Source organism: Acyrthosiphon pisum, chromosome A1, assembly GCF_005508785.2.
Source record: "Acyrthosiphon pisum isolate AL4f chromosome A1, pea_aphid_22Mar2018_4r6ur, whole genome shotgun sequence".
NCBI lineage: Eukaryota > Metazoa > Arthropoda > Insecta > Hemiptera > Aphididae > Acyrthosiphon > Acyrthosiphon pisum.
The window spans coordinates 96,655,366-96,671,546 of record NC_042494.1 but is presented as its reverse complement, the minus strand read 5'-3'; the positions used below and the strand labels follow the sequence as shown (position 1 = coordinate 96,671,546).

The window sequence follows — 16,181 nt, the reverse complement described above, 5'->3', positions numbered from 1 at the left end:
CAATTTGACTATTGCCAAATGGTTTAAGAAGGTCGTTTACCTAATCGCTTATTCCGAATTTCACTATTCATATATATAATGATATTTATGTGTTGTGAGTAAACGGTTACTATCCGTTACATTGAGTTCAAAATGTATTTTATCAACAATAGGCACGTAAAATATATTACCTTTAAAACCAGTTTCAGAGTTTAACACTTTATTTTCAAAATTGAATTTAACTAAATGTTCTTGTTATTTTTTTCTTAATTTTTAAAGTAGGCTTATAGGATACTTAATATTTAATTTACTTGTCAAGTTAAGTTTTAAAGTTTGTCGACAGAATATATAATTCTGCCGAGGAGTATTGTAAGTTAAACTAAAACTGGGAACGTACTTGGGAATGTGGACGGCAATGCAGCTATTACTAGTCCACGACCCACACAAGTACTATAAGTTTGGGATAACTCCTTCTGTCTCCTCTCAAGCTATTATAATTGTTTAGCTATTCTGAAGTCCTTTGTAATAATAAGTTGCTCATTTTTAATTCAACTATTTTTCATCTGACTCTATACACAAGTTACAAGTAAAAGTTAAATTGTGCTTTAATTGCTTTAATTCGTCCATTATGGTTTTCATAATTAATCTGGCTGGTGGGTTATTCAGTATCTATACAATTATGGTTGAAACATATATTTCTAACAAAACGACCATAACATAATAACACTATACATATAATATATAGTATATAATATAGTATAGTATATTATACTCATTCTTAGTTCACAGTAGGTGGAATAAGTTTATATTGATATAGAAACAATGTGCAAAGGTATTGGTGGTTTCTGCAAACACAATATATTATAATGTTTCTGTGAACATGAAAAATTATCAAGTTTGATAAATTCCAATTATCACCAAAATATATTATTATTGTATAGGAACACCACAATTGTCAAATACATCAGGTTTTTTTTTTATACATTTATTCATAAAATATATAGGCAGTAATACATAACAATATAATTAATAATCAATAAGACGACACAGTGGTGGCTGTTATTCTTCGACGGCCGCGTTGGCTGCGATACTAGGATTGTTGACTACCTCACCCAGAAACTCCAACAGCTCCTTTCGGTAGTCATCAAAGTCACCATCCACTTCATTGATGGTCTGGTCCTCGATAACCCATAGCGTGCATTTTGTGTCACGGATCAGCCGTTCATCGTGAGATACAATTATGACACCTTTATTGCAAACGTAAACAAGATAAAATATGATGAGATTGTGCGGGTCGGCTGAAGCGGAAAATATATGAATAAATTATGCATATAATATCACTGACCTCCTTTGTAATCATTTATCGCTTCGGCTAACGCATCAATAGATTGAATATCTAAGTTGTTTGTAGGCTCGTCCTGTAACAATTAGGAAATGATTAGCAGCAGCCATGGTAAAATGATACTGTAAATATCTATTAGTTGAATTAGTAGCGTAAAAGAGCAATGTCAACTACCCAAATGTCAGCAAATATTTTTTTTTTTAATAGTGTTGTATGCATACCGCTTCGCTAAGCAAAAAAGCAAAATCTCTCATTTTGGTCAATATTTGAGATATTGCTACCTGGGGGTAAACAATGTGATTTTGTACCATTTTTCGCAGTAAAAAAAAGTGACATGGCGTTATTGTCATTTCGCTTATTTTCAAGACATTTTAAATAGCAACTAAAAACACATTATCTCCATATTTACTATTTGATACTTTGTAGTATATTCTGTGTCGCAACCACGGTTTTCGTTATACAGGGAGTTATGAGCATTTTCAAACATTAATATTTTACATACTAATAACTCACTTAAAAATTAAAATATCGTAAAAAACCAACGAGAGGGCACAGATAATATTGTTACCTAAAAGTTTTATAATAGGTCAATTCACTCTAAAATCAAAAATGACAGCATCCTATTGAAACTAGCGAACGAAAATTTGCTGTCGTACGTTTGTAAGACGGGGACAACACACGCGGGGTACGACGTCGTCTTAATCAAAATATTATTTATTTATACATCGTAATCAATACTATGACTATCTTTTTGTAGAAAATTTTAGTGTTAACTTGGTAGTGGATGGTACTTCCATCGAAAATTTTTAAAAATATAAGCGAAGGTTTGATTATTTATTTTTTGATCGAATAAAATGGGGGGGGGGGGGGGGGCTGCGTGAATTTACCACCCTTAAATTAAAATAGCGTATTGAGGTGAAATTAAGAAGCTCTAAAAACTGATAAGATTAAATTAATTTATGAAAATAATTGTTGAATACAATTAATATAAATGTCTAATTATAATAATAATAAAAAAATACTACACAATTAAAAATTAAAATGATCACAATTCTTAAAAACCTCCAGAGCACTGGTTTCCAACCTATGGTCCGTGGACCACCGGTGGTCCGCGAGACATCGTGAGGTGGTCCGCGAGACATACCTACCTACATAATTTAAAAATATTTCATTTTTCCTTTGGGGCGTGATGCAAAATTTGTAACTGTTTTTTCTCGACTTCCAACGAAGAAGGTAGTAACTCATTGGCGATTCTGACGGCGTTTATTTATAAATTTATATTACATAATAATAATAATAAAAAAAAAGGTCTTCCTAGTTTTTGTAAAATTGATGTGGTCCGTGACCTAAAAAATATTGTCGAGGTGGTCCGTGGTGGTAAAAAGGTTGGGAACCACTGCTCCAGAGTGAGGGATTTCAATCTTTATTTTGAAGTTTACTACATGGAACATATGGAAGACACCTTCATAGACGCTGGTGGGCTACGTGAAGTTCCCCCAATATAAAAGATATATAAAAGATTGGCTTAGTCTTAGTACACACTTAATAAATTATTATAATATGTGAAATGCCTCTAGTCTCCAGGACACCCACCACCCTTCCTTTAAACTGAGGTAAAAAGGGCCTGAGGGCCTCAAATAAAGTCCTTCGTCACGCCACTGACTGATGACTAGTAGCATTAGTGAAAGAACTTTGGTTATAATATGTACAATGTAATACATATAGGGCTAATTATAATAGAATGTTATTGAATTAAAATTAGTAAATGGCCAAAAGTAAGATTCTTACTTAGATTGAGATAATGTAGGTACAAATTAAAAAAGAACTCAACATTATTCTATAATATTGTACTATTTGTAATTAGAATTTTTTTCTCTTCAAAAAATTATTATTATTATTATTATTATTTTATAATAACAACTTACGGTACAAATATTTCTAAATAACATATACTTTTTATTGTAAATGTATTATTATTTATTACCTTCTATTTAAATAAATGTATTATGTATACTATGTATTGTATAACAATAACTGTTAAAACGTTTATTAATAAGTTTTTTTTAAATTTATACTACTTACTATTTAAAGAAATGTATTGGGAGTTAGGATGTGTCGTGCATCAAATGTAAAAACAGTGAAAATGATGTAAATTTATAAACAATTCTCAATATTATATTCTTTAATATTTTTTTAAATCGAGTGTATGAAGTTTTATGGTATGAAATGTAAAAAATAATATATTATAATATTCTGTTACTAATTAGTAATAACTATAGTGGAAAAAATAAAAATATAATTACTAAAAATTGGAATGTAATTAATAATGTCATGATTTTTAGATACATATTATATTGTAATTTTTAAAAACTATTGTAATATGGTCACCAGTCACCACTGATTGAAAACTAGGAATATGGCCTAACACACTTGTTATTAAAGCTATTTTTTTTTTTTTTTTGTAAATAGATAACACTATCAAATTATATAATTATAGTATATCCAATGTTTAATGAATAATCTAGGATATTTCAACAGTCGTTTTTTTATCTTCAAAGCAGTTATGTGTCAAAGTAGAATTTTAATTATTAAAATTGTAAGTCTCTTAGTAGTTTTTTTTTATTTTTATAGCCACGTAAGTAATTAATTCCTTTACCAAAAAATCTAAAAAATACATTTACACAGTTTATTTTTATAGTCATTTTAAGTACAAATTTGGACGAAATTACATATTAAAAACCTAGGATAACTATTTTAGTTATTTTGTTGTGATTGTATAATATTATTCGTGGGTACTTGAAACTTCTAAACTATATTATTATATATCTATGATAGTACCACGGTTTTTTGTTGATGTATAACGCGTTATAAGTACCTAATAGATATTATGATATGATTAATTTGGAATTTATTATAGGTACCTATTATATGTCAATTTTTTTTAAACACTACCTATAGACTATAATATAATATTATGTCTTATACCTAGACTGACATACCATCTCCGCTCAGAATCGTTTTTCTTATACAATGATATTATATCATTGAATTCAAATTTAATACCATCCATTAAACTGTGACCCACTTGTAACCTACTGTACAACAGAGCGACATCCACTTACTCACCTTTTTTTTTTTTAAATATGGTCTAAATACTTTATTTCTTTTTCAAATTTTAATTTTGTTTTTTATAATTATTCACTATTTTACTTTCTTCTTTAAGCTAGCCTTTAAACAAATATTTAGGAAAACACATTCAAAATATAAGTAGTAGATAGATTTCGGCAATCATGTATACCTACTTTTTTTCAATTTCTAGAAACTTCATATTAAATAGGTATTGTATAGTTTGTATAACATTTTATATTTTAGGTCAAATTCCTATATAATTTTTTTAAATTAAAATATGTGAAAAATGAATTTAAAATACAAATACAGATAACAAAATATATACATATAGGTCAATCCTCGGGTAAATCTGAATATGCAAAAACTGCAAAATTAATAATTGCCTCAATCTCTTACTTCTATAAAAAAAATAATTTTATATTACTAGCTGTGATGATTATTGAAAAACATGTAAGCTCCTATAAGTTCCTAGCCCTACTTTTTAATTATTACTGAGGTTATTCGCGTTACTTATAAATAAATAATATATATATTTATAAATTGAGCCTAATTTATTTTATAATTAATAATTATATATTTATGTATTCTCATGTTTTAATAATAATTTGATTGTTCAATAATATTGTATGGTCCAATCCAATACATATTATAGCATAAAATTATGATTTTAAAATATAAAATTTTATAAACAATTCTCAATATTATATTCTTTAATATTTTTTTAAATCGAGTGTATGAAGTTTTATGGTATGAAATGTAAAAAATAATATATTAAAATATTCTGTTACTAATTAGTAATTACTATAGTGGAAAAAATAAAAATATAATTACTAAAAATTGGAATGTAATTAATAATGTCATGATTTTTAGATACATATTATATTGTAATTTTTAAAAACTATTGTAATATGGTCACCAGTCACCACTGATTGAAAACTAGGAATATGGCCACCACATTTTTGTGTGATTCGCATAGATAATGATAATAAAGACATGGATAAAAAATATATTTTTTTAACTTTTTACCAAAACAATGAAATATTTGTAGTTCTCGTCCCTGTAAGTCTTATTAAAAAACCAGAATTATTATATCTCCTTTATTTCAGGAGATATCAAAATGGGCAAGTCCTCACGGATAATGCGATAAGTGGTAAGACCCTATACCAAGAATCAATAACCAGTGCCACATTATGTAACCATGATGGTAAATTGTAAAATGTTATTTTTATACTTAATAGCTGATATTCAGCTGCTGCAGGTGGGAGTGGGGATTAGATAGGAAGGTCCAAATGTCCAATTCGTATGACCATTGTACTTATTACTTATTAGTTATTATCGATTATGACCGTAATGGGTATCTTTAAATTAAGATTTAATCTGGTTTTTAATGTTGGGTTTGATAGATTGCCCAACAGCAGTAAATCGAGCGAATATTTAAACGCAAAGAAGTCGCTAACGGATTACTCAAATTAAATACTGTTAACGTTAAATCAATTTTTTTTCAATATGTTTATAAATTGGCTATTTTGAATTTAAAAAAAAAAAAATTAAATCAAATTTAAATTTTTTTATTTTCTGTAAAAAAAATAAAAATAAAAAGTTTATATTATACGTATAGTGCAAGTCTATTGAATATATAAAAAAAAAAAAAAAAAAATGAAAAAAATATTGATTAGAATACAAGTTATTGCAATTGTCAGTTCATCGTGAAACACCCTGAATATTAAAGGTATATCAATTGTGGTCACAACTTACATACCGCTGATATGTTCACCATCAATTTGATGTAAAACTGAATTATTAACAAATATTCTATTTATAGGCATGTTATCACAGATTAGTAAATTGTTGTTGGTGTACAAAATACAAATGCATCGCTGAATCATCATAATTTTGCTACTTTAATATCGTTGACTGTTTGTAGATAGTTTAATAGTAAAAGTAAAAATTATAATACTTAACATTGTATATTATATAAAATAATATTAAAATATTAATAAAAGAACAACATATTTTTCCCAATGGGTTTTTAGAATGAATAACATGGTCAAAATAATGCACTACAGTCAAATAAAGAAGAAGTTGCAAAACCCCATATGAACACAAACAACTGTTATTACAAAAACAAAGCGAGAAACATATATATTTTCATACCAACAAAAATGTACAGAAAAATAGCTCAGGCTCTTAGAAAAGTTATAAAAAGAGTCTTTTGGAATATATCTGTGGCAGAAAGAAAAATATTTGTGCTCACATCAGTGGAGAAAAAGAATGTTCAACGTAGAAGAGACAAAAGAGAGGAAATAAAAAAACAATGGTCTTAGAAATATATTCATTTAAAAACCTAGATGGGAAAAATGTAAGTGTTTGTAAGCATTTTTTTTCTAGCTACATTTGGATGTAAAACAAAGAATGATTCATTTATATTTAAAATATATTATTCAAGTATTGAGGATAAAAAAAAAAATGCCATAGTGTCTCCTATTATAGATAAGAATAATTATTCTCCACGGAACAGACTTGTGAATAATCCTTAAATTCTATAAAATCGCACATAAAAAAATTCAACCCATCTGTTTCTCATTATAGAAGAGCTCATGCACCAAACATGAAATGTTTACCAAATATTAGATTATCATATGATGCTTATAGAAAAGTTTTAAGAGATAATATCCTTCATTCTCCCTCTAAAAATTGAGCCTCGTTTTCATAAAACAAATTATTATTGTTTATATTCATGTTATTAAAGAGATATATCATGTCGCAAAAAATTACACAAATATCAATGTCAACTATGATTATAGGTTAGAATTTTATATTATATTAATATCACATGGTAATATTAGAAAAAAATCAAAAACAGATTTCAAATGTTTTTAAATTGTCCTGCTAGGTACAATATAATATTGTTTTGAATAGGTACTGATTTTTTTTCAATATTATTTATCATTTTTACAAGCACCCATAAAAACTCAGGATTTTACCCAGAGTTGAATGCTACAATATCACGGAACTCACCAGTATAATAACATCAGGAGCATTTAAAGTGAGTTCAGCCAGAGCGACACGGGCCTTTTGCCCACCAGACAGGTCCTTCATGCGGATGATATGCGCGTGGCTAGCCAGCCCGAAAGTACCCAGCTGCTTGCGCGCTTTCTCGTATGGCAAGTCAAACAACCTCATCAGATATTCGGTGGCCGTCTCTTCGGCTGTCAAATGTTCACCAGAATGCTGGTCAAATTTTCCGAGTTTCTGCAAAAAATGAGAGCGAGACAATTTGCGATTTCATTCAACTATCAATGAGTGCGTGTGTATACATACCATCCGATGGTTCATTCGCATTTCACCGATGCTAGGCTGCAACTCATTGGTCAACAGCTTGAGGAACGTGGACTTTCCTACACCGTTGGGCCCGACAATAGCTATACGGGAGTTGAGGTCAACGCCAAAATCAACGTTCTTAAACAACAGCTTCTGAGTGGGATATGCGAAACTTATATCTGTACAATTAAGTGTGGGACACAATATCAATCGATGTGACATTTTATCCTTTAATAATAATATTATGTCAAGTGAATTAGGTTACTGGAGACGACTCACTGTGTAGACCCAGTATAGGCGGCTGTAATGGACTGGGATCGGGGAACGAAAATTTGACGAGGTAGTCTCTGGGCTTTTGTAATAGCTGCGTGGGTCCAGTGTTATCATCATCGTCCATGCCAGCACCTTTACCTGTTTTGCCCTTGTTCTTTTCCTGTTTACGGCTCAATACTTCTATTTGTTTTTTCTCCTATAATCAAACAATATTTTCATTAGAGGTTAGCCCTGGGTAGCAGTCAGGATGAGAGTGGATATTGAAAAACATACGGCCTGCTTCTTCGATTGGCCCTTTTTTAATTCCTTCAGTCGTTTTTCCTGCTTATCATACTCCTTAATGGACTCTTTTTTTTTCTGAGAGTACATATTTTTAAAGGAATTGTAATTACATTTGTAATAGAACAATTTTTTCTGATCCAGGTGAATGATTTCGTTACACACATTGTCTAAAAAGCTCTGGTCGTGAGATACGACTAACAGAGTTTTCTTCCATCCCTGTAAGTAACTATCAACACTCTGTTTAACGAGAACCGTTCATGTATGTAATGTGGTGTGTTGACGCAATGATATTCGCATTAACCACCTCGAAGCGACTTACTTGTCCAACCATAGGACAGCGTTCAAGTCCAAATGGTTAGTCGGTTCGTCGAGTAACAACAACGTAGGTTCCAGAAACAGTGCCCGGGCAAGAGACACGCGCATCCGCCAGCCTCCCGAGAAGTCTTTGGTGGCCCGGTCCTGCATGGCCGCGGAAAAACCGAGACCGGCAAGTATGCGCCGAGCCCGGGGTTCAGCCGAGTCGACCCCGAGCACCTCGAGCTCGTCATAAACCTATGTTAAGAGAAAAAAATGGTGTCTTAGAGATACATTGCCAGATTACCAAATCCCACGGTTCCCTCCACTCAACCATTAATTACTTTGTTTAGTCTTTCTGTTATGTCTTCGCCCGTGCCTTTTTCTTGAGTTTCCTCAAGTCGTTTGCACTCAGCTAGCAACTCCGTACACCGCTTGTCCGCTTTAAGTACTGCTTGAACCGCCGTTGTTTCATCAGCCACTACCTCCTGTTCACAGTATAGGATGTCAATACCCGGTGGAATGTCGAAAAGCCGTTCAGAAATGTGTCTGAGTAATGTTGTTTTCCCGTGACTGTGCAATACATTGACAGAATGACATTGTTAATAGATGAAGAGGAAGATAAATTAATAAACTAACTAATATTGTCACAATGGCAACTATGAAGGTGATGTGGGTTTGTTACAGGTGAACATAATTACCCATAATTTATAAGCTCAGTACTCACCCGTTTGGCCCGACCAGACCATACCGCCGGCCGTGGGCAATCAGCAGGCTAGCGTTGACGAACATGTCTTGACCCTTGGCCGCGATGCTAAAACTATCGATTTTGATGTCGACAGCGTGCTCTAAGGCAACACGCTGATTTACAGACTTTTGTATCTGAGATAAAGAGAAATTGGCATTTAGCTCTGAGTGGCCGTGGCCTCCTTTGTTCGTCATCAAATTCATTTTTTTCTGATACTCCACCTTGAAAGAACAAACAATATGGTTATAACAAATCGAAACAAGTCCAGCGGTTATTGATAACTATTCAAATTATATCATGTGTACCTCTTTTTTAATTTGTTTCTTCTTTTTATGCGAGATGAGTTCATCCGATTTGTTTACGAGCGCATTAGATTTTAAATTTTGTTTGGGCACGTTCACTACCTCCACAAGTTGCTCTAATTAATGTGTACACGTTAATATTAGTGATGTGCTATAAATATAATATATAATATAAATAAAACTTTCGAACAGTTTGATAGACTATGCAAATAGCACTATTGAATAGTATTATTTTTTTGGACTATTCGAATAGTTTTAAAAGAAATATTAAATAATACTAAAAATTAAAATACTTAATACTAATTAGGTGACCATGCCGTGCGTTTCATACATTTACTATATCGGCCAGCATACGGGTTGCTTTCCCATTCTAGCTTGCTGCTGCCCGAGTAGCAATTTTTGTGTTTAAAGTTATTTAAAACTGTATTCTAATATCAGTGCTAACACTGTTGATCAACATTCATGAAAACAATAATAGCATTTTATAAGAATGGATGGCTAAAAGTCTCAATAATTCAAAGTTAATTCATTTTAGTAAATTTAAAAATGAAATAACAATGGAAGAAGACCTTCTATATAGGATTAATAGATTATTAATCCATATAAAAAAACAAGGAGAGAAATTTTGGAGTTACTTCAGAAACATATTTAGGAGTTCATATAACAAAACTTAAGGCAAGACAACATTGTTATTGGTCAGGTATTAATAGTAATATAGAAAATTTTGTGTTGAGTTGTAATATCTGTCAACAAATTTCTTATAATAATATTAAAGAGCCATTAATTCAACATGAAATACCCGAAATACCATTTTTAAACCTAGGAGCAGAAATAGCGGTATAGGCCGGAAAAAAATATTTTTTAATAGTTGACTATTATTTCAAATGGTTAGAAGTAATACCAATTAAAAGTGCAAATAGAGCTACTCGAACAGATTGTTGTAAGGAAATATTTGCAAGATTTAGTAATTCTTCAGAACTAATAGCCGATAATATGTCATTTGAAATTTATGAATTCAAATAATTTAGTGTTAACTTAACTGATAAGTATAAATTTAAAATAATAACGTCGAGCCCAAATTATCCCCGCAGTAATGGGCTAGCTGAAAATTGTGTAGGAATTGCTAAAATGCTGATAAAAAAAGCATTATGGAGAAAAAAGATTTACAATTATTTCTTTTAAACTATAGGAACACACCAGTTAGTAAATACTCCCCAGTGCAATTATTGATGTCAAAAGTTTTAAATACACAACTACCAATAAAAAAAGTAATACTAAAGCCAAGGTTAGTGAATGCAAAAGAGACATTTAACAAGGAAAAAGTAAAGGCAAAAATTTATTATAACAGATGAGCAAAAGAAAGAGAAGAGTTTAAGGTAAATGAGCAGGTCTCAGTAAGAGATATCAAAAACAAAAAGTGGATAAAATGAGTAATAATTAGAAAATTGGAAGTGACCCGGTCCTATTTAGTCGAGTATTTAGTTGAAATAAACAGAGTGAGATATAGAAGGAACACACATAATTTAAAAATAATAATCATAAGTAGAGCTTGGAAGTTTATGACCTTAAAAACAATAAAAAAATGACCTAAAAAATGCAAATGACATAAAAATGACAAAAAATGTCCTTAAAAAAGGACCTAAAAAATTACAAATATTAGTTTTAAATTAATAAAAATACATTTTTTTTTTTAAATATTTACTCTATTTTACTGTAAAATTCTATATAAATTTATCAAAAGCAACGAATTACTCAAAATAAGATATAAAAATGACAAAAATGTCCACAAAATTGTAAATACTTTATAATGCAGTAGTATAATTTTGTAAAAAAATTTAATTAAATCAACAATAAGTTTAGATGACATTATGTCAGGGAAACTTTAAAAAAAAAAAAATTATGAAAATTGATGGTAAGAACATAATCTGTGTTTGTATGATGGTTTTTTTTTAAATTATTCAGTTTTTAATGAGTTTTGAGCATTTTCAATTTATGCTATATTATTTATGCATAATATTTTTTAATTATAGTCAATTAAGATTACACAGTTTTTACGGAAATATCAAAAGTATTATAAAATGTATAAATGTATACTAATCCTTTTAATAGTACTCCATCATCACCTATAAGAGTTCATCCTTAGTGGTGAGATGAGCCATTTTACTATGTTATACTTAAGTGTGCGCAGGTCTTCTTAGCAAGGGAGGCAATACCTTAGCTAAGAGGTCCAGACTCCAAACAGCTCCCCCGATTTTTTCCCAGTTTGATATGAGGCAACGATAATTTAAATAAATCCTCATGCAAAATCAAGTATATGGTTCTATTAAGCGGTGATATTGTTCTATACAGTTAAGAGTTAGGTTAAACATAAAATTACCAAAAGAGTTCACCAAAGTTCTTTTTATAATATCTTTGACAATCAATAAGACACAATAAAAAAAAAGGTGGGCAAGTGGGTGTTGCTCTTCTGTACAGTAAATTACAAGTGGGTTACGGTATTGGATGGTGTTAAACGAGGTGTTAAATTTGAATTTCCACTAAATAAGAAAATAGCTACATGAGAAATCGAGTGAATGATAATATTGTAAAAAAATGAACTTCAAACGCTGATAAAAATTTAATTTGATTTGTTTTCAGACATTTTGTTTTTTTTTTTGATAAAGGTAGGAAAACTTATGAGGAATCTTGTATTACATTTTCAAATCTTAGATTTAAATAGAAATTTTTTTATGAATTTCTAACTCAAAATAATTTTCACATTTTCATAAATTTTACGTATTTTGTCTATATTTGAACTTTAAATGCTTATATAAAAAAAAATTGTGACTATGGATTTTCAAAATTTTTCATCTGTCTGAAACATTATATTATGAGCCTTCTATTAAATTTTCAAGTTTTTTTACGCAACAAAAAAATTTTTTTGATAATTATTTAATAAAAACCTAAAAAAAATGGGAAATTGAAGATGTCCGTAAACAGCTCAAAATAAGTCAAAGTATTTTGAAAATGCTATAGTGTATAGAAAATGCTAATATACACATTGAGTCGAAATTTCATATATCTACTGTAATTTGTTTTAGAGTTACACCAAAAACCAAAATCGATTTTGCGAATAAATTCCTGTTTATCCTTAATATTTCTTTTGTTTTTCACGACGCCTTTGAAAACTACTGGAAAACTTTTGACCCCTCATAGAACCAACTAGATTCACTTTTCTATCAGAAAAGATTCTGTAGAAGAAAATCCAAGCACTTTTACTGTCCCAAAAGGGGATGTCAGACAAAAAAAAATAAAAAAACACACTTCATTGTAAAACCAATACATTCATCACTCCGATCACAATCTATAATTAATAAATAAAAAAACATAATATGAACAACTTTTGAAATTTAAGTTCCATACGTCGTTTAACGAAATATGTAAAATATGATGGAGATAGGACTTAGGCGAATAGGGAATCAGGCCTACGATATGTTTGGAACGTTTTTTTACTCTCCTGAAAAGTTGTCATTTTGGTGTTAAGTGATTTGCGAATTAGGTTGATGATATGATAAGTCGGTATTATCAAAGAAGAAACCAGTAACCATAGTTGAAACTTGAAGGTGTCTTATCAATATAATATTATTGTCGATTTTAAATTATTATTAAATATTTACAATTTTCAAATAGGTACCAGTATACCAATATTGAACATAATATTATTATTATTATTTAAATATGTATTATCAAAAATTGGTAGGTATTAATCACAAACTAAGATAGTATGGACTGATGGCGACATGATGGGCGGGTGGTAGTGGTGCGGTTTGGTTTTAAAACATAGTTTCCGTAGAGAGGGAAATCTTGCAACCGAAGCAATCGTAGTGTTATTTTCATGAATTACCAAATATCAACTATTCAACTATGTTCCGTTCGTTCGCTGGTTAGAAATAGATAGCGTTTCAGTCGCTAAATTTCTCCCACTACAGAAATACCGTTGAATAACTTGACCACAGATATTAACACTGTCACCAGTCCATACTATCCTCGATACTATCTTAGTTCATGGTATTAATGTATAAGATTTTGGGGAAGCGAAAATTCTTGCAGCAGAGGCAGCTGTCTCTCCTGTCTCTCCCGTGCGCACACTTATGATGTTATATATTATATTATTTACTAATTTTCTAATTTCTTGGCCAATAAATATTATTATTATTATATTATATATTTATAAATAACAAATTTAAATGCTTCCGTGGATTAAATATTGGAAAAGTCCCAAAATTGATTATGGATAAAATATTTACAAATAATGTTGGAGGACAAAGTATCCTTGACAGGCAAAAGTCCAATAAATTAAAAAGAACCTGTAAGTCATCAGTTCTTTTTAATAGTTATAAGTGAATCTATTATTTTATTGAAATGTACGTACTAAAATTATTAAATACCTATTTAACTATCTATATTGTTCTGGATATTGTTATAGGTAGATGCTATTCTCAAAAATGTTAAAATGTCAGTCTCTTCTGCAAACAAAGCAGGATCAAGGTGGCTCAAATTTGCAAAAAACTATTAAAATTGTCTAGTTATAGTGTAAATTTGCTCATATTTGTGTGTGTTTAGAGCTTTTAAGTCCCTAAGTCTAGTTATAACTTTTACTAACTATTAATTAATGTAACAACATCCAAGCCTTAGTTATTATAATTTAATAATGGATTGATCCTATCTTTATGTTCCAAAAAGTTGATGTTCTTTCAAAACTGTTTGATTTTACCTATATGCATCATTTAGCATTAAATTGACCGCAAAGTTTAATCGCACAAGTTTTTGAGATCAATGTTGTCATTTTACAGTAGGTAGGTACATATTTAGAAATGGTAGATATACCTAATATTTAGTTGATTCAAACAAAATATGAAAATAGGTACATTATTATTTAATATTTAAATTAAAAATATGCATTAGTAAAAAATACAGTCACCTAACCTATTGTATACATTTAAATAATTGTATGATATAGGCATAACAAAATTTTTACAATAATTTGGTATAAATATTTAAGTACCTGCCTAGCTATAACCTATTTATCTACTATCTATATGATCTATGTTTATATTATAAATAATAAATATTATGTAAAATTATTAAGAAAATACAATAAAATCTGTTACAATAATAGCATTGTAAATACCTAGTACAATATGCGTGTACGCCAAATAATCCAAAAGATGAGAAAAAAATGAATTATTTTTATGTAAAATAAAATACATATAGGTAGGTACTATATTATATATTATTAAATATTTTACGTTTCAAAGAATGTTTGGTTTTACCCATAATACGAGTCTTATAAAAGATAAGTGTCTTTATGTGTTTTAGATAAATTGTTTATTTTATTAAATTTTAAATACCTACACACCAATAATCAGTGTTGAAGTTGAACGTAGTTTTTCATCCTACAAGTAGGTAGATTCATACAAATCGTAACCATAATTTTACGGAATCAAATATGAAACACACTTTGGTGTAGGTATATTACTTATGTTTTTTTGAATTAACATAAGTACCTAGGAATTAAAATATCAATTAATTGGGTGTTTGCAGTGTATAATTTACATTGAATGTACCTAGACACCTATAGCTAATTAGAAAGTAAATAAAGGTATTCTTAGTTTGTCTAACCTAGGTACTTTTTAGTTTACACATTTTCAATTGTGAACTAATTAGGTATAGGTAGGTGCTTAATTTAAAATGCTCATGACACGCGTAATTGTTCACTGACAAAAAATGAATATTAAATTGTTAGATTGCATAATAATATTATATATTACATATTATTATGTTGGTGCCTACTGCCTACGCTATACACTTCAAAATTACGAAATACCTTCGGTACAATGAATATTGTGTTATTATTCAAAATTTTAATATGCACAATATTTGGAGTGCGCGTTCGCATGCGCACTTGACGATTAAAAGTGCGCACAAGTCCGGTTTTTAGAGTTAAGTAAAATCGTTTGGTTTATAAAAAAATCATGATTACCTTGGTGTTTTGATTTTCCGAAGTTTGAAGCCATCTTCGAAGTATCCGACGCCACTCGCCGGTCTCTTGTGTTGTCTCTGCAAGTCTAGACGATCAGTCGGAACGGCGGGCGGGGAGTGAGAAAAACACGTTGGTCGACAAAACCGTTACAAAGTCACGGGGGCGACTGAACGGCAGACAATTACTGTTGTTCAACGAACGGCGTAACACGGTGGTGAGCAGCAATTTCGGCGTCTGCGGCGGACAATAGAAATGGGTCATTCGCGAACAAACTATACTCGGCTCCAAAAGAGAACGCACCGGGCAGTGGACGAAAATCGGTCGAAACTCGCGCATGGTAGAGCGCATGATAAAATAGATTATACATTAAGGCGGGTTCACAACTGCCCGTGTCGTATCGTGTCGAGCAAAATCCTTTTTTCTGATTGGTTCACCAAAATGTGATAATAAAATATGATCGTGTCGACCACGGTCTTAGAAGATAAGGTC

At 30.3% G+C, this 16,181-nt stretch overlaps 1 protein-coding gene across 1 annotated transcript; it reads right to left on the bottom strand.

Moving 5' to 3' along the window:
- Positions 1–930: 930 nt before the first annotated feature.
- On the bottom strand, positions 931–16,015 carry LOC100166362 (ATP-binding cassette sub-family F member 1). The gene is made up of 11 exons (XM_008184810.3): positions 15,693–16,015; positions 9,674–9,786; positions 9,348–9,589; positions 8,965–9,193; positions 8,646–8,878; positions 8,318–8,552; positions 8,051–8,240; positions 7,772–7,950; positions 7,469–7,702; positions 1,325–1,397; positions 931–1,226 (listed from the first exon to the last, which is right to left on the bottom strand). The coding sequence occupies exons 1-11, from the start codon at positions 15,724–15,726 to the stop codon at positions 1,039–1,041; spliced, it is 1,950 nt and encodes a 649-aa protein (XP_008183032.2). The 5' UTR covers positions 15,727–16,015; the 3' UTR covers positions 931–1,038.
- Between the last annotated feature and the right edge of the window lie 166 nt (positions 16,016–16,181).